The sequence below is a fragment of the Periophthalmus magnuspinnatus genome, chromosome 17, assembly GCF_009829125.3.
Source record: "Periophthalmus magnuspinnatus isolate fPerMag1 chromosome 17, fPerMag1.2.pri, whole genome shotgun sequence".
NCBI lineage: Eukaryota > Metazoa > Chordata > Actinopteri > Gobiiformes > Gobiidae > Periophthalmus > Periophthalmus magnuspinnatus.
Window position 1 is genome coordinate 4,159,776 of NC_047142.1, and position 23,717 is coordinate 4,183,492.

The 23,717-nt window shown below is 41.5% G+C and overlaps 1 protein-coding gene across 3 annotated transcripts in view; it reads left to right on the forward strand.

Moving 5' to 3' along the window:
* The window catches only part of LOC117385715 (dipeptidyl aminopeptidase-like protein 6), a 167,675-nt gene that overhangs the window by 99,753 nt on the left and 44,205 nt on the right, over positions 1-23,717 (forward strand). For all 3 annotated transcript variants that reach the window (XM_055228485.1, XM_033983031.2, XM_033983032.2), the window contains exon 2: positions 19,571-19,685. In XM_055228485.1, coding sequence (XP_055084460.1) covers positions 19,571-19,685 — 115 coding nt within the window. The remainder of the gene's footprint in view (positions 1-19,570; positions 19,686-23,717) is intronic.

The following is a 23,717-nucleotide window of genomic DNA, read 5'->3' on the forward strand; positions in this document are numbered from 1 at the left end:
AATCCGCACGGCATCTTCATGAGTTCCCACGCTTTCCGTAGATCTGCACTCCGCTTTTGGGTGCGTGTTATTTACTTTAGCGTTAGTAAATCAAGATCTAGTGCTGTACCGTTGGAAAATACCTTATTTAAACACCGGGGTGAATGGGTGAGAATGTGAAAAAGCGCTAAATAAAAATACAAACATTTCCCATTTAAAATTATGTCAACGATCAACGGTCTAAAATCTGGTTTCTTTCAGATTGGATTAAAAAGGAAAGTGTTTTTTATGGTCTCAAATGAGTGGGAAGAAGTGAGTCTTTCTGTTCTTTTTGACGGAGCAGGTCTAATGCTCTGCTATAGTGATTAAACTTTGGATAGGTGCTAGCGCCGCTCCCGTTGTCATCATTTAATACATGATAATAACAGGGCTTCACTTCTCATAGGTGACTCACACAAAGAGCCGCGGAAAATCTCATAACGCACTCGCACATATTTGGCCTGATTAGACGAGCTTTTTTGTGTCGGCTTCCTGTGTAATTATTCTGAAAGGATAATAGCTCTTCTGGTTTTACTTACTTCAAATTTGACTTCATTTTTAGAACTTTTTTTTTATAAATAAGAAACAATCAGGACGAGGAACAGTGGGGGTTACCTCAAACTGATTTCGCATCCCCCACATCGTTTGTCCCGTCCCTGATTAAAAGATCCGGTGTCAAGAGTTTGTTGGTAATTCACATCCTCCGAGAAAACAGAGCTGGGATTTTTTTTTGTGGAAATGGAACCAGCTGGAGTTAAAAACAAACAAAAGACTTTCCAAATATGCCACATGACTGATTCTTGGAAAGTGGCAGAAAGCTTAAGAAAATATCACTTCAACGTTTGATCGTGTCAGACCATTGTGGACGTCTTCCCATAGCTTTTCATTTGCGATTTCTCAAGCATATGCATTAATAAGACGACACAGATCAAGGCGGGTTTCTTGCCCATCTGCTTTTTTTTTTTATTACTACTTCCTTTAAAGCCACATAGGAAATCAATAGACTTCTAATTACGGGCACATAGTCCGCACGGCTCCGGCTCTCTCCAAACACATGCGTTCCCCGATGGCACCAGGGTAAATTAATAACTTGAAGGAGGCAGTAGGGACGATATTATTTTAAATCGTGGCGTGACCTGGCGATGAACTGCCAGTTAAAGTTTTTTCCCATGTTTTTAAGCATATTTTCTCTCAAGTTTTCAACAAGATCATCGATTTAACCAACAGAAAGTTAGAAAACCCAACAGTGAAACAGACATTGGTCAATTGACAGATTAACCAACGGTACTGTATTTTCCCAACAATAATTCGCACCTTTTTTCTTTTCATAGTTTGACCAGAGGTGCGACTTATACTCAGATGCGACTTATATGTGGAATATAAGTCACATCTGAGTATATAATTTCACATCTTCATTACGGTCACACAGACAACCGTGTTTTTTTCTTCATTATTATGCTTTTTTTTAAACTTATAGTCCAGAAAATACGGTACATAGAAAACAAGCAAATGGAGAACTGTCCCAAAACGTCCCCCTGTTCTTTAAACTTTCCTTCTCCGCTCGGAAAAACTCACAGTACAGATACGTAAGCAGATCTTCAGGTCAAAATAAGTCCATTGCGCGCTGTCGGAATCTAATTATAAAGCGCTTTATTGTCTAATCAGGAGGTTTACGTCAGCGTGCTAGTTGTTTTTCGCTTTACCGTGACTTCAAAACTCCACTCTGGTCTCTGAAAGTTGTGGAAAGCGCTTAAAAACTCATCATGGTGAATAATTAGGATGCTCGAAATGCATTAGGTAAGTGACGACTCGAGTATAGGTCATAATTTAATCATAAAAACGAAAAAATATATTAATTTCAGGTTAATATATTCTATGTAGGAAGAGTTAATTTGCAAAAACAGATCAGTGCCATTTGAAAAAGTCATCAGAGCCTTGCAGTTTTACTCTTAATATTGCAATATTTTCAAAAGCAAAATGTACGATTCTAACTCTTCTTGATAAAATCCGCTGTACACTATAGCGTTTTTGCGATTTAACTCTTCACATAAACACTAAACGTACGAATTATTATCTTCACATGGTTTGATTTCATGAAGCTTATCACAAACTGGGGGATTGGCAACGCACTAGACAACAACAGCAATTAAAGCTTTCTGTGTTTGCTCATGGTGTCAATAATCGTGAATAATGCGGAATTAGCTTTGGTTTTGCTGGAACCGTCAGATCAGCCCCCACCTGCTGCTTAATGCTGGTGGGCAATACTGTTGTGCAAATGAGTAACATTTTGTTCTGAGGCCATAAAAGGCTCACACGGCGCCTTGGCAGTGAATGGCATTACTCTGTCGGTCCGCAGCTGTAATCGCTCCTATAAAATTGACGTTCGCCTTAAGATATTCTCATTATATAGACTCGGTACGGCTGCTTTGCTCCGTATGCGCTATGCTTTTGTTCTTGATGCCTTTCTTTATCTCTTTAAAATTCTACCTCATTTGAGACATCTCCCCAGATCCATGGCTGCACCGCTAAGTGTAATAGAAACAATAGGAGCTCCCCTGGCAGCTCTCCGGTAATGTACCTTCTCTGACAAACCGACGAGAGCTAAGGCCCCTTATGGACTTCTTAAATGAGACACACCGGCTGGGTTTAATTTAATTTCGAAGTTGACAACATTCACTATACTGTAGAGGACTGAGGGAGTATAGTCAGGCAAAGAAAACATTTCATAGTTTATTGAATAATTTATCGCCAAGTGCAATAAGATAATGGCAGAAAAGTATCGCTGTAAATCACACTATTAGGATTTGAGCAGCTCACCTTCGGCTGCCGGATAAGACTGCAGTGTGCGCAACGGAATGGAGGAAGTTTGCACATGCACACGTCGATGTTTTATCACCGAGGCTGTGAATTTAACGGGGCGAACGGTAACATCATTAAAGGTCCGTATTACGCTGTTTTCTGATCGGTTATAATGTTGTTTCCTCGTCACAAACAGACCTGGAGGTGTTTTTTGTTTCATTCACACATGTTTAACTCATAAAAAACTGCATATTAAGGCTTTATTCTTTCAAATAAAACACTCTGTTCCACGTTGTGATGTCATGTTGTAAAACAGGAAGTGCTCCACTGTGTTTTTAAACTCCACGTACCTTCTCTAGAATCGTTTGGACCATTTCAGCCCTGGGATTGACAATTTTTGCTGAACTAAAGCTAAAAAGTAGCTGTTAACTTGAAAATTACCACTATTACTACCACTACACGAAGTAGAACAAAGAATTTCGAGCACTTTCGAGATGTACAGACTAGAAATGAAGCGTTACTCCAACATGTGTGGATAAAACAACGAAATAAACACAACTCCAGGTCTGTTTTTGAGGAAGTAACATCATTATTACATGGCGTAAAGCTCTTAAGAGTCCATTTTGTGTAATATACGAGCTTTAAGCAACAAACAGGTTTAACTCTCTTGATTGTGCATTGTATTTCTGCCAACAGTGTGAAAATATGTTATTTCAGTAAACATGATCACAGGGGGTCACAGCTTTTTGCAGCGTCTTCATTTCAGTTACAAAATGCAACACAAATTGGCGAACTAACTCCTAACGAAAAGCATTTAAACACATTGTTAAACACATCATTTATACTCTATATCTTCTTTGTGAGGCTGTGGAAGGTAACGCCCCTTCCCGCCCACGCCGCCGGTTTAGCAGGGAGCGGACGCTTAGCAACGCTGTCAATCAAACCTGCTGCTAACGCTGGCTGGAGCGACCTCGGGGAAAGAAAGCACCTGATTTGTCTGTTGTTAATGTTCGTATCTTGATTTGCGGACACAATAGTGAAATAAAAACACAGGGTTTATCTAAAAAAACGGGTTGAAACCAACATTTTAAGACCAACATGACGAGTCTGACAGCAGCAGTTACAGAGAGAGAGAAGTCACGAAGTTGTGCACATGCTCACTTCCTGTTTGTAACGTGACGGTAGCAGGTTAGCTATGTCCCTTTACATGTAAGTCTATGGCAATATCTGAAAGCACTTTGAATCAGGCTTGGTCTAATCTATGTATTTCTGTCCTTCTTTCGGCAAAGTAATTTATTTTCCAACCAGCGACTATTATGATTAGTTATATTTTGATTGATTGATTCTTGTATTTATTATATTTATTATTATTATTATTTTTTTTTTTTTTAATTATTTATTATATATCACCCCATATATTTTATTTTTATTTTATTGTGTGTTGCATACAAAAAATTCCGAGCCCTTTAATGGTTTTATAAGACGCTATTAATAAAATACAATAAAATACAATAGTCCAGTTGCCAGACGTGTGTTACAAAAACCAATGAACTCATTTAAACAAAATCATTTCCCGCTTTTTCCAGGTTTTACAGAGAAATAATGCTTATAAAACTTATAAACATTAGAACTAAACAACCATTTCATCTTGTTCATTACACCGGAACATATCAGAGCATTGGGTGAATGTTTCGTCAAATAAAAGATTTCTAAATTAGTTATGAGTGAAGTCTATTATACTGATACAAAATACACTATACAGAACACTGGGCTATATTTAGGATCAGGCAATTATTACTTTCTTCCATTCCCGACCCAAACCGCGTATCCAAACCGATGTGAGTCTAGAATAGTAAAACTTGTTAGCAATATTTTGGGGTTTGCAGCAATTAGATTTGGTCTTCTGTGTTTTCAGATTCCAAAGCCAAAAATGTGAGCAGTTTCCAAAACACAGAACACATATTAAGTTGAAGATCAAAAATACCAGCTACTATTTGTTTCCTCAATAAAAGCCAATTATAAAACAGATCAAAATGATCAGGTATTTTAAAATATTCTGGTTAGATCCTTTTGTTACAGTGGGATAATTGCTTCCTGAGTTTGTATTTCTGCAGTGTGGGATGTGGGTTATAATATAAATGTAGTTTCATTCAAGACGCCTCCCAAAAGTGATGGAAAATATATATATTCCGGTACAATAAGCTGACATGATTCTGACAACTCCATTCTCACAAATTGACATTTTCTTAACATGATTCTTTGGACTTCATTTATTTGGAAAGACGTCGGCTGTCAACATCGGGCGAGGAGCGACGTTGAGGCCCCTTACTTCTATGAACCAAAAGACAGCTTGCATGAATAGTTAATCTCTCTGATGAATGGCCATGACTTATTGATGGACTTCTACAGTAGAGGAAAAGTTTAGCCCGACGGTGGACTCATGTCAGCCTCTGTCTTCGGCTGTTACTACATTACAGTACCCGGACGGATTGTGTTTCAGGTGTCCAGTCTCAGCCTAAACTTGACAGCTCCTCCGAAGTTTTCCTCGGATCATATTTGAGATTCTCGAAGGTCTAACGTTGTAAGCCCGCGGCAAATATCCTCCGCGGCGCTCAATGGGAAATCAACAGCCGCATTAGTTCCCTTACTGTTCTGTGCACCGGCAAAGCTCCATCGCCACCGCAAATCTGACTCAAATGACTCTCCGGGTTCCCTTGGAAACCAGGTGCTCAGAGATCAGCAAAGATCCATTTCACACTCTAGCAGCGAGCGCCCCAGACAAAAAAGCAGGGTTCGACAAAGAGGGAACAGAGAGGAAAATGCGGATTAGCTGCACGGAAAGTGAACGGATAAAACTAGTCTGACCTTAAAGACGGCCCCATTCTTACCGGAACGTTTTTGGCCTGGAAATAGAATCAAAATGCAAAACAAATGGGTTGAAAAATTGAGAGAGCACACACTTTATTTGTTTATGTGGGGGTGAAAATGGCGGCGTTATAATTTATTGATGAAGCTTTTATTGTTATCATCAGTGAGTCAGGCGAGGATGCTTGTTCACAGGAGCTAACAGCAGAAAACGGCTTACGCGGGCAGAGCGTAATACATCATAGTGTCGAGGGGAGACGGGCAAGGTCGAGATGGCTACTTGAACCGGGTACTCTCCACACAAAGGTCACGTTATCTGATGTTGATGTGACGCGTGGGGGGGGGGTAGCGTAAAAAACATCAGAAGACGCATGAATTTCGTTTGCATGTAGGTTTTCGAGTTGTTTTTTTTTTGGCGTTTGTTTTCCCAGTGAGTGGATGTTCATTTGTGGTTTGAGTAGGTGGCTAAAACACTGCTCATTTTACAGAGGAGTTAAGTTGGTAAGATCCCAGCACTTAGCACATTAAACGCACATTAGAAACAGCGTGTTGTAGGGATAATGGCGTCTGTCGTGACCCTTTGTTTTCAAGTGCTCACGATCGTCACGCTGTTCTGCCGCGGGTCTCGTAGGCTCGTAACCGCGGCCAAAGATCCACAGTTTCTTCATTGATGCACAGGTTTGAACATGTTCTCTTCTTCCACCCCGATGACAAAGTTACCTAGCAACAAGGGCTGCAACTAATGATTATTTGGTAATGGGTTATTCTTTTGATTAAAGGGATCATATTGTGCTATTTTCATCTGTTATAATGATGTTTCTTCATCACAAACAGATCTGGAGTTGTGTTTTTTTTGTTTCATTCACACACAAATCCTGCATATTTAGGCTTAGGAGTTCTTCTCTCAAACTGAAAACACTATTACACCTTGTGATGTCATCATGTAGTAATACAGTAAGTGCGCCAGTGTGTTTTTAAACTCCGTACACCTTCACCACCATCGTCATTTGGATGATTTTAGCCTTGGAATTGCTCGTCTGTACTAAACTAAAGATAAAAGAAGCCGCTAACTTGAAAACTACCACATAACCCTATAGCGTCGGATGCTATCGCCGCCGACGGACCCGCGGTGGCGAACTTTCCATTACCGTAACTCCGCGACCAATTGTGCGATCATGTAAATCCGCTTACGTTGTCCCTCGAAGACGACCAATCAGAGCGCAGGTACCGTTATTTGATGCAAGGAAAAATAAGGATGGAAATGGAGGTAGTTGTGTGAAAAAAGGCAAAAGTACAAGCTGATACTTCCTTTAACATGATTTTTATGGCTTAAAAAAAGATATACAATGTTCTATAATGTGCTCAGTCGTTAAAGAGCTTTGGAGATGTAGACAGACTAATGATAAAGTGTTGCTCAAACGTGTGTGAATGAAGCAAAACACAACTCCAGGTCTGTTTTTGAGGACATAACAACATTATAACAGGACTTAAAGCTCACAAGAGTCAGACCTTTCATCGATTCGTTGTTTACCATGTGAAAAGCCCGTGAATGTGACACGTATCCTCAATTTGACCCAGATAAAGCTAAAACGATGGCGCTTGAGGACATCCGGATGGAGTTTATTCACAGACAAAACAGTGCTTCCATCAAAAATACTAGAAGTACCCATTTTGCTGTAACTTGTACATTTTTGTTTGCTCAAATTATGAAGTCAGCCTTTTCCGCAGGTCTCAGACAGTAATGAACTTTTAACTTTTCAGTCCTGTGCAAAAATATACCAGAGTAGAAAGTACAAATACTGCTCTTAAATGCAGTAAAAGTAAAAATTATCCACCTTAAAATTTACCTAAGTACAATACTTTACTACTTTTACTTCGCTACGTTCCAACACTGATCCTAATATAATAGATTCTCTCAGATTCAACTGGTTCTAATAATTTCAGGGCTAAATATTGACTCGTTTCCTACACAGAATATATTTTGAGCGCTTACAACGTGAAGTACCACAGCTAATGAAAAATGCATAGTATACACCTCTTAAATCTGAGCTTTTGGTGATTTAGAAGCGAAAGCAAAAGAAAAGAACTCCCTTGTCCAGCTGTAGTCGTTTGCACTAATTTTAGTTAGTCCTTAACCTTGAATGATCGTTTCACATTCAAACAGAGCGGTGCTTAAAGTTAAAAACACAACCAAACAAAAGCAGGTGCTCCAAACAACAGCTGTGGTTCTGTTTCACTTTGTTTTTGCATCACTTTCTCCTTTTAAAACAAGAGCCCAGCGTCCACTCTTCCTCTGGGGCCGATTTCTATAAGGCTTTTTACAGTGAAAATGCAGCACAACATTTGATTTCTATTGGATTTAATTGCGGAAAAGCTGCTTGACCTCTGGATGGATAATTGGACGTCTGTTTACACAAATAGCAGGCGTAGCAGGCGCCGAGCTCTGCCTGCGTTTTCTTCACTAGAATTAGCCCTGTGTGCGACCCCCTGACATGTGTGTTTGAAATGGTAAATGGGGACAGTTCTGCGTCTATGAAAGCTGGTTTATTTTTGGAGCAAAGTAGAATTTTGATAATGTGTTTTACTCTTTCAGTATCATTTCGTATTATCAAGGAAGTAGCCTGGGAAGTGTAACTAAAAGGTGTAAAAGAAAGAGATTAAAATGGCAGGGCGACTAGTTCTGATATAGATCTGTATAAGCGATTCCAGCATCTGTAAGTCAATGTTGTTGTGTCCTTGGGCAAGACACTTAACCCACATCACCCCCAGTGTCTGCGTACACTGGTGTATGAATGTGTGAGTGAATCAATCAATCAAATCAAACTTTATTTGTATAGCACTTTACAACAGCAAAAACGGAACCAAAGTGCTTTTCAAGTGCATTAAAATGTAAAATGTACGATGTAAAATATAAAAACAACAACAACAAAAATTCTATATACAAAACAACAAACGAAAACAGTCATTAGATGAAGGCAATCGTGAACAAATGAGTCTTTAGCTTTGGCTTTAAACAGGGACAAAGTAGTGACTGAGCGTAACTCTAGGGGCAAAGAGTTCCAAAGTCTGGGACCAGCCACAGAAAATGAACGGTCACCCCACTGTTTCCAATGAGTGAGTGGTTTGAAAAGTGCCTTGAAAGTGGAAAAGTACTATATAAAAACGTGACCATTGACCGACAGGGAGACCAAAGATTCAGACTCGGGTAAAAAGGTTTAAACTAAATTTATTTACAGACACGGAAAGGCAATTCAAGGTTGACCCTGCAAACAGTTGAGAACGGAGTCGTATGCTGTAGTCTTCGAGCTCAAAGGCGAGGGAGTTCGTACCGGTCGGAGGCTGAAGTGTTCGTACCGGTTGTGGAGAGCTGGGTCGGAGGCGGAGGAGCTGAGTAGTTCCAAGCAGCGAGATCGGACAAAGAACAAAAAACAGCCAGCTGAGTACGGAGGTCGTAAATGCAAAAACCAGACTGAGCCACAGAGGATACGTGGACGATCTGGCGCTGAGTGTCAGGTCCTCGGTCCCTTTGTCCTCCCCAGGTGTAGCTTGATTGTAGATGGTTTACAGGTGTGTGTGGGAGGAGCCAGAATCTCCGCCCAGCTCCAGGCTCCGACACAGAAGGGAGGAGGAAAAACGACGCAAAAAACGTAGGGCAGAGTGGGATCTTGACAACTTTTTGAGATGATTTATGATTTATAGTTTGTGTAGTTAGCTCCTTCCTTCAGACAGATATAAGGCAGTGTCCAGCAGTAATCTGACCAGAACCAGGACGAGCAGCGAAACGTATTCACTCCTACAACGATGTGTCGAGTTCACACATTTAAATTCCGTCTTTTGCTATCTGGTTTTAGATTTTTTTGACAACCCTAGCGCCTTCCTAAACTTGAAATCTAACATGCTGCCACAAACATCTCTTGGTAAATGGTAAGTGGTCCCATTTTTATACAGCGCTTTTCCACATTCAAGGCACTTTTCAAAGCGTTTTACATGAAGGAACCACTCACCTATTCACACACACGTTCATACATCAGCGTACACAGACAGGAATTCAAACCGCCAACCTTCGGATCAGCGGACAAACACTCTCCCCCCTTATTATTAAATGCGACGTTACTAACAAGCTCAAATGGAAATCTATAGTGTCTATGGATAATACAGTTTTTCTCAGTCTGGCCTTGCGTTTCACAAAACCACCCACCGCACGTTAACACAGTGCAACACATGAAAACTGCCAGCTGTGCTTATTCTCGCGCCGGTGTGAAGCTGGCAGAGAAGAGGCCATATTGTGGAGTGGTACTTTTCCTCGGGGGCACGATTCAGCTCACAGCACCGGCTCTTATGGATCTGTACCTCAGTCAGGAACAGTCTGCTCCAGATCAGATACTTGACGCTTTATTGCCCATTTGTCCTAAAGTGCTGCCATTTCCATCTCGGATACAAAAAGGAACAAACGATACGATGCAGAAACATGACCCGGCCCTGTGTCAGAGTCTTTATATGGCCGGGACTTAAATCTCGCTCTACAGGATTACTGCCTTTACGTGCCTGTACATTTCTTGGTTGGGATTCAAGTATTGAACAAAATGTGACCGGACTGTAGAATTACCACAGAGCAGAAACATCACTTCAGTTTAGTTTAGTTCATTTAGTTTATTCATTTATTTTAATCAGGTCCAAAACAACAGTTGAATGTGCTGATGTAACGTGGGGCAATATTGAAATTTTGTGTCACGATTATTATGGCCAAAATAATTGCCATTTTCTTCTGCTTATACACGGCGGGTCACGGGGGTAGCAGTCGTAAGCAGGGACTCCCAGACTTCCCTCACCCCAGACACGTCCTCCAGCTCCTGCAATGGGACCCCAAGACGTTCCCAGACCAGCCAAGAGACATAGTCCCTCAAGCGTGTCCTGGGTCTTCCCTGGGACACCGTTTGTATCTGTGATCTTGTCCCAGAGCTCATGACCATAAGGGTAGGAACATAGATGGACTCACCACCCAGAGCGGACAAACCACCTTTTTCCCGGTCGATAACAACGGCCTCAAAATAATTGCGATTAACGAAAATATCACGATAATGCTTAAAAAAAAGTTAAGAATATGAAAAATTATTGTTGTAATGTTGTTAATAAGTTCCATGTTTAAGCAGCTTTTATATAATTGTACTTCATTATCAGTGAAAACAGCTGCCATCTAGTGGAGAACATTATGGACAAGTCCGGTCGTCGACAGAAATTTGGGGGTCCGGGTCAAGAAGTCTCACATGAGCTCCCGACAAAGGGTCCAGTTCTGGGCCCCTAAGACCCTGGGGCCCGGGACAATAGACCCGTTTGACTTTGGCGATGTCATCTGAAACCCAGCAATACTACTACTATATTATTACTGTTATATACTCGGATGAGCGGGACACGTCTCCTCAGTCAGAATGTCAGAATTTATTTTTCTTTTGACATTAATATTTGAAAATGGTCTGTACTTAATAACTAATAGTAATAGAGAAACATTTATTTTTAAAAAGTCAGCAGAATTATCCCTCAAAAATGATTCTAAATGTACATGTAGAGCGAAAAAACACAAACTGCAACAAGTAAATAACAGAATGGGAGCAAGTTTGTATAATTAATCATAGAAGATCATCTCAGTAGTACAAAAAACGCTATATTTCCCACTGGTGCAAAGAAAAAGTCCTGATAAATACTGACTCCAAAGAATATAACTCCATCTGTCACGTATTGAATGATAAGTGGATGTAGTATTTATAGAGACAGGCTTTTAACTGCACGTTTCCATCGAAATATAACGTTAAAACCATAACTTGGACCACTCTGCATGAACGTGAAAGAGGTTTTATGGCATGGTGTGGAAGATTACAGCCAAACGAACAACATTTCCATGGCAACAAGCAGGAGGACAAGAGTCAGGTTCATGGAGATGCAAGCCCACTCACTGTAAGGCATTTTTCAGTGCAATAAACACAACCAAAATGGACATACTTAGGTTTTGTGCCATGCTGTGGAAGATTATAGCCAAACAAACAACACTTCCATGAAAAAAAGCAGGAAGATAAGTGTCAGGTTGGTGGAGATGCAAACCTACTCACTCCAAACCGTTTTTCAGCGCAAAAAACACAACCAAAATGGAAAAAAATAAAATGTGCTTTTCCCCAGTCTTATATTTAGCTAAAAAGTCACACACACTGGCTTTAAAGTGTAACTATTTCCATCCAGAACAGCGACTACACATCTTTCATTTTGAACTAAAGTGTGATTAGAGTTGGATTATGTTGTACGACTCCAGTTCAAATCCAAACACATCGCCCCCTATCTAACACCGAGGCTATTAATCATTCAATCAATGCCCCCCGCTGTTTTTCTACGTGCGCTCGCTAGCTTCAGTATCGATCGACTTCACCGCGAGGCATTTCTACACACAGACCACGTGAACTCGCATTTGAATGGACAAGCGCCGCGTAGAAGCTGGAGCCGTCTGGAGCCGTTTCGTGCGTTCCCGTCACGTGCAGATGCATATCCCCCTCATTAGCCGTGCGACGGGTCACCGAGCGGGCGTGCTCTGCGTTAGCCCTCGCAGCATGTGGACCCAGACCAGGTCTAATTGCTCAGAGGGATAGATACAGAAGGGCTGAGACAGGTGGCTGGTCAGGGACTGTTCTATGACCGAGGAGACACACAAAGTCTATTAATTAGGACAGGATGGTACTTGAGTTGCCGTGGTGGAAGAAGTACGCAGTTTTGTTAAGTAAAAGGACAGATATTGGTGCAAAAACATACTCAAGTAAAAGTATTACATTAAAAAATCGACTTAAGTTAAATCACCTGTTTAAAAATGTACTTAGAGAGTATTTTGTGCAGATTTATGTGAGACCTATAAAGTGATTTTGATAAACAGAAACAACTGAATCAATGTTTTTTCTTGCTGTTTTTTTTTCTTTCTATACACTGGGTTACGTTCTAAAAATAGCCCACGAACTATCAGCTTTATTTTTTACAATTATTCTCTGTTTTGTCGCTGTAAAACCCCTCACCACACACTTTATACACTTTTCTCACACAGACATTAACATTTTCTCACATTTCTCTCGTTTAAACACTCTGAAAGTTCAAACCTTCGTAGAGTTTTAAAAATAAGTTCAGTATTATAGGCGTCTTTGTCGGTGCAGAACGTTTCATCGACTTTGTGGGTTTTGTCGGGGAGAAAACGAAGGTTCACCACACTCTTTATTTTGGTGATTACAGCTGATGTGTGGGATGGAACAAAACGCAGCAAAAGTATCAAAATTAATGACTGCCATAATCATCTACTACTATAACTACTGCTACTAGACTACTTCTACTACTGTTACTTACATTTTATAATTATTTTCTATGTTTTTGTCTGTAAAACCCCTCACCACACACTTTATACACTTTTCTCACACAGGCGTTAACATTTTCTCACATTTCTCTCTTGTTTAAACACAAAGTTCAAACCTTCGTAGGCGTCTTTGTCGGTGCAGAACGTTTCATCGACATTGTGGGTTTTGTCGGGGAGAAAACAAATTGCAAACGTACAGCACTTCAGAGTCACACTGAGATCCAACGTTTATGTAAATTTGTCTGAACACATTCTGTACTGGACAGGAGACACGGCACGGAGGAGACTGATGGACAATGGTCTACAGTCCAACAGCCAATCAGGACGCAGAACACAATGCACGTTCATACACCACTTTAAAATCTACTTTACTACTCTTCCACGACTGTTGCACTGTGACCCTCTTCCTCCCGGGGCCCTCAAAGCAAATTTTATCCATTCACAACAAAACTCCATGACAGCTGCGGCGTCGTCCTTTTCCCCCAAACTCACCTTAAAATAACATCGACAGCGATAAAATCAGACGCGCGACTCAGGTTTGCCATAGCGAGCTTAAGTGTCGGTGATAGATTTTCACTCAGACGTGTTCAAGGATGCGCAGTAAAATCGAAATAGACGTTTTGGATTTGGGGCTGGGCATGACCGCGCGTGTGCTGCTTCAATATTTTAATACTCGAAAGTTTATAAATCTTTTTTCAATGCGGTTTCCATGGCCACAGTTCATTTAAATCATTGAATAAATAGAATACATTCACCTGTGGGTCCTTTTAATAATTAATAATGGTAAGGGTAGCACTCCTGGATTATAAATATCGAGCCTGAGCGTTCACAGTGTAAGTGCTGGAGTTACTGCAATGGCCCCCGTGATCCTGAATTCAAATCATTTTAATATACTTCACTTTGACGAGATGAAATCGTACGCAGTCGTCATTTGAATCATAGAATACTCAATGAGAGGTGGGCAGGGGATTGAAAAAGTAGATTAGTGTTGTTATCTTATCAGCGCTCGGGCTTTGGAGATGCTGATCGCCGTCTTCAAATATCACTTTGTCCACATCACTGTCCTCTTGCATCATAAAGTCATATTTATTTTGTATTCTGAGGTTGCGGTCCCTGATATAATATTGTAGTAGTAGTAGTAGTACACATAGGCCTGTCAGGATAACACATTTTGAAGCACATAAATATTGTGATGAATGATAATATTGAAGCTTCTTTCAGCCGACGTTTTTAGAGTCAGACACATAAATAGGAGACTGAAACATTAATTAGACATAGTAGTGATTTATTCAAGCCTCTACAGCTCAAATCTTATCGTATTACAGCAAGAATAACAGAAACTACCCACTTTTGTGAAGAAAATGTTCAATGTTAAGCCCCAAGATATATTGTTCCAGCTTTTATGTATTGTTTTTTTTTGGTTGTTTGTTTTTTATTTATGTATTTAATGGAAGACATAGAGACCAGTCATTTACAGTGGTAAGACAATCCAAGACATATCACGATATATCACGACATACCAAGACATATTGAGACATATCAAGACGTACAAAGACATATGAAGAAATATCAAGACCTAACGAGACATAACATTTTCATAACAAGACAAACCAAGACATATCAAGACAAAGACATATCAAGAGAAATCAAGACATATCTAGACAGACATATGAAGACAAACCAAGACATATGAAGACAAACCAAGACATATGAAGACAAACCAAGACATATCAAGACAAAGACATATCAAGACAAAGACATATCAAGACAAAGACATATCAAGACAAAGACATATCAAGACATAACATGGTTCGTAGATGGAACAGCTGTTTACAATTGTATGTGACAAGTTTGTGTTTGATATTTCCGTGATTTTGGACAGGGGGGTAAGTGTAGCTGCTGTCGATATAATAATTAACATGACAAGCCTAAGTCCACAGTGAATCCAAGAGTTTCAGTTCAACTCTTTTATTGTTATTTTGACACTGTCAGTGTGTCATACAGACTCCACCAGAATGAGTTAAAACGACACTTTTCACAGTGTTTAAGGCTTAAATCTTCTCAAGTGACGTAACAACACTCCTCAGAGTCGAATTTAACCCTAACCCTCATTAATAGTTGATGTTTTTACTCTAGAGTACAGTTTTAAAGTAATAACAATATATTGAAATGTTTTAACACTTAATGGAGTAGAAATAGTGTGTTTTTGTGTGTTCTTCTTTTTATAATAACTCTTTCTTCACTAAACGGTGTCAGTGCTGTGGTCATGTTCACAATCCCAGTTATAACTCAGGTCTGCTTACATGCACAAAGCTCCAATTTGCATGTAAAATGGCCGCCGTGCGTCGCTTTCCCGGCTGGATACCTTATAAAAGCCTGTAACCTGCTGTAGTGTAACATTCAAACACACTTTATGAAAGCTGGGCGTCACTCAAATGAGATGTTGTCGGAGGAATAACATCTCTGACTAAGCTGAGTAAAGGTTTCAAAGATAATCAGATTCTAGATGATGTTTTTATGTTTTTTGTCTTCTGGTTTATGCTGTTGGAGTTATTTTGTGGGCGATATGCCAAAAGAAAAGAAAAAAGTCACATCACGATCATTAGGAGCAAACTAAAGCCACCTGCTCCTTTGTGCTCCTTTTGATTGGTTAAATCCACTACGGTTTAACCAACCTGTCACTCAGCCTTAAAGAGACACTATGCAACTTTCCTGGGGAGGGGATCTGCCATCTGCTTGTGTCCAGGGAGATGTTTTGCTGCCTAGAATGTTCCACAGTGTGACATTAGACTGGTCTGTTTGACTTATTTTTTCAATTAAACATGTTTTTGTTGCTTGAAAATCCATATCTATTCTTACCGTGAGAAAATTTGACCTGTAACTTGGTCTGATAGTGTTATCTGCTTGTCTCCATGGACATGTTTGCTGCCTAGAATGTTCCACAGTGTGACATTAGGCTGATCTGTCTTACTTATTTTTTCAATTACAGATGTTTTTATTGCCTGGAAATCATATTCATTCTTATCGTGAGTGGGGTCGCCTCTCCGCAGATTTGACCTGTAAATTGGTCGGCTAATGTTATATACTCTTCTCCATGGAGATGTTTTCCGCTTAGAATATTCCACAGAGTGACATTAGACTGATCTGTCTTACATTTTTTCAATTACAGATGTTTTTATTGCTTGAAAATCCATATTCATTCTTACCGTGAGTGGGGTCGCCTCTCCACAGATTTGACCTGTAACTAGGTCTGATAGTGTCATGTTCTTGTCTCCATGGAGATGTTTTGCTGCCTAGAATGTTCCACAGTGTGACATTAGACTGATCTGTCTGTCTTACTTATTTTTTTCAATTAAAAAGATGTTTTTTTATCTTGAAAATCCATATTCATTCTTAATGTGAGTGGAGTCGCCTCTCCACGGATTTGACCTGTAACTTGGTCTGATAAGGTTTTCTGCTTGTCTCCATGGAGATGTTTTGCTGCTTAGAATGTTCCACAGTGTGACATTAGGCTGATTTGTCTTAATTATTATTTTTTTTTCAATTAAAGACCTTTTTGTTGCTTGAAAGTCCATATTCACTCTTAAATTAAGTAGGGTCGCCTCTCCACAGATTTCACCTGTAACCTGCCATACTGTAGAAAATTCCAAGCGAAAGAGTACCCTCTCCATGGAGATAATCAGGTAGCGGACGCTCTAGGTTCCATAATGCAGATTTATCCGTGTTGTGTTTTGGTCGATATATTATTATTAAATTCCCGCCCAGCACTTGTCCAGTTTAAAGACTCTAATGCAGTGAAAGTTAATGCAAAGCAGCTGTTATTGTTTTCACTATGGCCGCTCTGAAAACACTTTGTGCTTATGCCGCTCAATTCTCGCTGAGCACTTCTCCGGCTTTATGGAGTGTGCAGTCCTCTGAGGCCACCTGATGACCGCCGAGCAATCCCGCCGTTAAAATGTTGTGTATGTCCTGCGGATTTCCTGCAGTGTCGGCTTCAAACGCCACTGATTAGACATCTACCATCTGCTGGGCCGGCGGAGGAGAGAGCCTCATTATTCGAAGGCCACATCCCCCCCTTTCTCTCTCGCTTTTTCTATATCGCTGTCTCTCTCTCACTTTCTCTCTTTCTCCATCTCTCTTACTCTCTTGCTGTCTCTCTCTGTTTCTCACTCTCTCTCTGTCTGCCTCTTTTTTCTCTATCTCTCCCTCTCTCTCTCTCTGTGTCTTTCCCTCTTTTGCTCTCGCTCTCTCTTACCTCTCTCTTTCTCTCCCTCTCACTCCCCCTCCCGCTCTCTCTGTCTTACACTGTCTCCTCTCTCTCCCTTTCTTTGTCTCTCCCTCTCTCTTTGTGGCTGTCTCTCTCTCCTCTCTCTGTCTTTCTCTCTCTCCCTGTATCTGTCTCTCTTTCTCACTCTCTCTCCTTTCCCTCTCCCTCCCTTCCTGTCTATCTCTGTCTCTTTCTCTCGGTCCGCTCCTCTCTCTGTTGCTCCCCTGTCTCCCTCCCCCTCTCTTTCCCTCTCTCTCTTTGTCACTCCTCTCTCTCCCTCCTCCTCTCTTTCCCTCGCTCGTCTCTCTCTGTCCCTCGCTCCTCTCTCTCTCCCTCCTTCCCTCTCTCCCTCCCTCCTCCTCTCTTTCCCTCGCTCTTCTCTCTCTGTCCCTCGCTCCTCTCTCTCTCCCTCCTTCCCTCTCTCCCTCCCTCCTCCTCTCTTTCCCTCGCTCTTCTCTCTCTGTCCCTCGCTCCTCTCTCTCTCCCTCCTTCCCTCTCTCCCTCCCTCCTCCTCACTTTCTCTCTCTGTCGCTCCCCTCTCTCCCTCCCTCTCTCTTTCCCTTTCTCTCTCTGTCGCTCCCCTCTCTCCCTCCCTCCGTTTCCCTCTCTCTGTCGCTCCCCTCTCTCCCTCCCTCTCTCTTTCCCTTGCTCTCTCTGTCGCTCCCCTCTCTCCCTCCCTCTCTCTTTCCCTCCCTCTCTGTCGCTCCCCTCTCTCCCTCCCTCTCTTTCCCTCCCTCTCTGTCGCTCCCCTCTCTCCCTCCCTCTCTCTTTCCCTCCCTCTCTGTCGCTCCCCTCTCTCCCTCCCTCTCTGTTGCTCCCCTCCCTCCCTCCCTCTCTCTTTCCCTCCCTCTCTGTCGCTCCCCTCTCTCCCTCCCTCTCTTTCCCTCTCTCTGTCGCTTCCTCTCTCTCTCCCTCCCTCTCTCTTTCCCTCCCTCTCTGTCGCTCCCCTCTCTCCCTCCCTCTCTTTCCCTCTCTCTGTCGCTCCCCTCCCTCCCTCTCTCTTTCCCTCCCTCTCTGTCGCTCTTCTTTCTATCAGTGTTCTCAGTGGGGGTTCTTTGTTGCTGGCGGGCTGCAGCCAGTGGGGGGCAATGTTTTGATGTTTAAGTGTCCGAGCGTCTGAGATGGAGCCGCAGACGGTGAGCCGCAGACGGTGAGCCGCAGACGGTGAGCCGCAGACGGTGAGCCGCAGACGGTGAGCCGCAGACGGTGAGCCGCAGACGGTGAGCCGCAGACGGTGAGCCGCAGACGGTGAGCCGCAGACGGTGAGCCGCAGACGGTGAGCCGCAGACGGTGAGCCGCAGACGGTGAGCTGAGCCGTGTTCGGTCTGTGACTCTGTAAAACACAAGTGTCGAGTGATGCATTTTTAAACCAAACAGCATCTGGACTTTGGGCAGTGTCCGACAGGAATGTAAAGAAATGAGGATTTTTTCTTTGTAATAGTCGAGGCATTTTTGTCTTTTTGATTTAACATAAGAAAAAAGCGTCACACATTTTCACCGAGGGCCACATCCGCAAAATGTCTGCCGTCAAAGGGCCAGATGTAAAATAAATGTAACTACTTTTTTAAATCGTTAATTGTTTCTGTATTTATTACTTGTTCAAGTTACAAATATTACAAATGCATTTGCTAAGATGTAAAAATATGGCTGCGTAACTGTCTCCTGATAAAACGACATTTTAAGACCATCATACCGTTTAATTTACCTTTTTGAGGGCCACATAAAATGATGTGGAGGGCCACATTTAGCCCGTGGGCCTTGAGTTTGACACATGTTTGACACAAGAGTTGAATAAAAACCTTCTATGGCTCATTATCAGTTATTTTAATGATACTATTTATTTAAAAATGGGTTAACTATGATATCCCTGTGTTCAGTAGTTTAAATATCAGCATTAATCCTTATATTTCTTGCATTATATTGTAACTATATCACATTTGTGCACAATAGTGGTGAAGGTCTGAGTACTTTTGGAGCACGTACTGCATCGTCTGGAGCCGTGTCCTTGTCTGATGTGTTTTAAGGTGTAGTTACAGAGTGGACCTCCTGGGTTTGAGCAGAAAGTGGGAGTAAACGGCTCACCAGGCTCGTTCTGCAGCTGTGATTTAAAAAAAAAAAAAAAAAAAGATAAAAAACGAGGAGCCTCCAGACCGTGATCATTTGTTCCTATTCAGTCGACATGAACAAATCAGAATCTTATTGTATTTAAAGGTTGGATTCTGTTTAAATGTGGGGCTGTTGTTTTGCAGGACCTGGTGGGAAGTGCGCCGCCCCAGAGGAACTGGAAGGGCATTGCCATCGCTCTGCTGGTCATCCTCATCATCTGCTCGCTCATCGTCACCTCCGTGATCCTGCTGACCCCTCGTGAGTACTGTCCACCACAGTAAAAGGGACGGAAACACGGGCGGCGGAAACACGGGCGGCGGAAACACGGGCGACGGAAACACGGGCGACGGAGACACGGGCGACGTAAACACGGGCGACGTAAACACGGGCGACGTAAACACGGGCGACGGAAACACGGGCGACGGAAACACGGGTTACAAAAACATGGGTGACATAAACACGGGCGACGGAAACACGGGTTACAAAAACACGGGCGCCGGAAACACGGGTTACAAAAACACGGGTGACATAAACACGGGCGACATAAACACGAGCGACGGAAACACGGGCGACGGAAACACGGGTTACAAAAACACGGGTGACATAAACACGGGCGACGGAAACACGAGCGACGGAAACACGGGCGCCATAAACACGGGCGCCATAAACACGGGCGCCATAAACACGGGCGCCATAAACACGGGCGCCATAAACACGGCCGACATAAACACGGGTGACATCATCACTACATAGACGGGACATGAGTCTTTCTGTTTTTCCTCTTTTTACTCTTTAAGTACATTTACAGAGAGTACTTTAATACTTTTACTTCAGTAGATTTTTTCATGTTTTGCTTTTACCTTTACTTGAGTATTTTTTTGCTCTGGTATCTGTACTTTTACTTAACATTTACAAAAGATGAGTATTTCCACCACAGGACATGGAGCTATACCACAGTGCAGATGTTTAGATCTTTATTTCTCTCATTCTCTCTGTGTCTCTCAGTCTCTCCATCTGTCTCTCTTTCTCTCCCTGTCTCTCTATCTGTCTCTCTTTCTCTCCCTGTCTCTCTATCTGTCTCTCTTTCTCTCTCTATCTGGACAAGGGCTTATACAATAATGCAGATGTTTGTCTCTTTGTCTCTCTCACACACCGTCTTGCTGTCTCTCTCACTTGCTCTGTCTCTCTCTCTCTCTCTTGCACTGTCTCTGTCTCTTTGTCTCTATCTGGACATGGGACTGAACAGTAAAGCAGATGTTTATATAGTTCATTGTTTACCATGTCCACATTTATCAATTGTATTTGTATATTCACGTACAGTTACCTTGTATATTTGTATATTCACGTACAGTTACCTTGTATATTTGTATATTCACGTACAGTTACCTTGTATATTTGTATATTCACATACATTTACCTTGTATATTTGTATATTCACATACATTTACCTTGTATATTCACACACATTTATCTTATATATTTGTATATTCACATACATTTACCTTGTATATTTGTATATTCACATACATTTACCTTGTACATTTGTATATTCACATACATTTACCTTGTATATTTGTATATTCACATACATTTACCTTATATATTTGTATATTCAGATTTCAGATGCAGACTTCTTCCGTTCCACGTGTCTCTCGTCTCGTTCCATCCTCCTACACAAACATACACTATGAGGTTTTGTGTATGTGTTTATCTAACCTTGACTTCAGGTGTGGGCTGAAAACCATTTCCTTTGTACTTCAGTCGTACAAAAGAATGTCCCAGCGAGGCGGCGCCGGGCGAGGGCCCCGCGTGGCATTTGGGCCGGCGCTGGCTGCGGCGCTGACATAAGGTGACATTTGGTGAATTGTTGGAGAAAAAGTCAAGGGGCATTTTTGGTGTGTGGGGGAAAAAGATTGGTACTCAGTCAGAAAAGGTGGTAATTTGTGTCTTATACTGGCCCATTTTCTAGAAGATTAATGGTTTGAGTCCTCGGTGGTGTCGTCACGATGGTAAAATGTCGATACTAGTGCAGATTCTGTTGCCACGGTGATAATAAAACACTTTTTCTTTAGACAATAATAGAGATGGACTGATATGTTTTGGGTTTTTTTCATGGCCAACGCCGATATCGATTGTTTAAAATCCAGAGAAGCCGATGGACAATAAGCTCTGCCGATATTTTAGCGCAGATTTTGATCATTTTGAGAAAGTTTAGTCATATTTTCTGCTGTTTCTCTTCATATTAAACTGTTAAAATAAAGCTTTGTGTGTATTTTTCGGCAGTAAATCGACCCAAAACAAGACATCAGCCTGTGCTAGATTCGCTGTGCCGAAGATCTATCCATATCTCCATCTCTGGACAATAAAATGTTTTTTTTTTTTCAACATTAAATTATCCAACTTTCTTTTATTTTACCACGTGGTTTTAGGTTTATGTGCGTCAGTCGTCCAGGTCTGTTCCATAGTGATCCGTGGGTGGTTTTACACTTGTTCTGATGGAAAATGGTCATATTTTTATCCAGCGCTTTTCCATTTTCAAGGCACTCGAAGTACTTTACAGCAAGTAACTACTCATGCGTTCATACAGCAGACACTAGAGGCAAAGTGGGTTAAGCGTCTTGCCCAACAACGGAACGGTAACCTTCAGATCAGCGGTTTTAGCCTCGATTTTAAGCATCTAATTTTTGCTACTTTTGGTCCTCATTGGTGGACTTTTCGTGTATTTCTCGCTTTACTTTTTCCCACGAACACGAACATTTACACCTCGAACCACACATTACTCCTCGGCCGCTGTTATATTTTTGATAATGAGGGAAAATTGTAATCTTTTCAAGGCTGATCATACTTTTGTAATCACGCATAATGCTCCGTCATAATAAGATATAATTTCGTGAAAGCGTAAATACGAGGAGAAACGGCTCCAAAAGACGAAAAAACGACCCTGATAACGGTTCATTAGCTGCGGGGGGGAGTTGGCTGAAGTTTGTTGGATTTAAATATGCTGGTTATTAACAAAAAACGTGGCCATTTGGAAATGTACCAGGTCCATCGAACTTAAGACGGAAAAAATACACTTGTACTTCAGAAACGGCAGTGAAGTATTTGTGGTCGTGCATTGATTCAGTACAAAGTCGTCGTCGGAGGCTCATAAGAAGAAAATGAGGCTTTTACCTAGAAAAACACTTCAGAGCTTTTAATGGAGAGCCGGAGCGGGAAGTCTTCAATGCCACATCCACAGTACAATCTCGAAAATACTTAAAACGTGTACTTTACTCTGAGTAGAATTCTTATTTTGTGAGTAGTCGCCTCCATGTTTTATCCCGTTTACGCTTCTAACTCTAATACGAGATAATCCCTGTGAACCGTTTAATAATTTAGGATTAAAGATCCGCCACAGCATGATATAATCTTCATTTATTCAATTACAGGTTTTTATTGGCACAAAACTAAACGCGCCCCCTGCTGGTCGTAAGTTGTGCGCAGTTTTGTGGACGATTACAAGCAAAAAAAGCACCTCCAGGGAACGAAGGTAACTTTAACGATTCAGTGATATACGATTTGTACATTGTTAAAACTCCTGCAATAAAAGGTAGAAAGTTTACAGAAAGGTGACCCCAAATTATTCAGATTTTATTTATTGAACGTAATAAGTCAGTGGAGTAATTATAGCGACAGGCCGAGTCATAAACTGTATATTAAAGCGCTCGTGTTACGGCTCTGATCTATGTTTTAATGTTGTTTCCTCGTCACAAACAGACCTGGAGTTGTGTTTTTTTTCTTTCATTCACACATGTTTAACACACAAACCTGCAGATTTAAAGTGAGTTCTTCTCTGTTCCACCTCGTGATGTCATCGTGTGGTGATACAGGAAGTGCTCCGCTGTGTTTTTAAACTCCACACACCTTCATTTCTAGAATCATTTGGATCATTTCAACTCTCGTTTAGTTTCCTTTCACGCAACTTTCAGTCAAGTATGTCACAGTTCTGCCTGTTTTGTTTATTTCTGTCACAGTTCTGCCTGTTTTCTGCCTGTTTTGTTTATTTCTGTCACAGTTCTGCCTGTTTTCTGCCTGTTTTGTTTATTTCTGTCACAGTTCTGCCTGTTTTCTGCCTGTTTTGTTTATTTCTGTCACAGTTCTGCCTGTTTTCTGCCCATTTTCTTTATTTCTGTCACAGTTCTGCCTGTTTTGTTTATTTCTGTCACAGTTCTGCCTGTTTTGTTTATTTCTGTCACATTTCCGCCTGTTTTTTATTCCCCAGTCCAGCTTCGTTTCCCAGCCTGTTCCAGT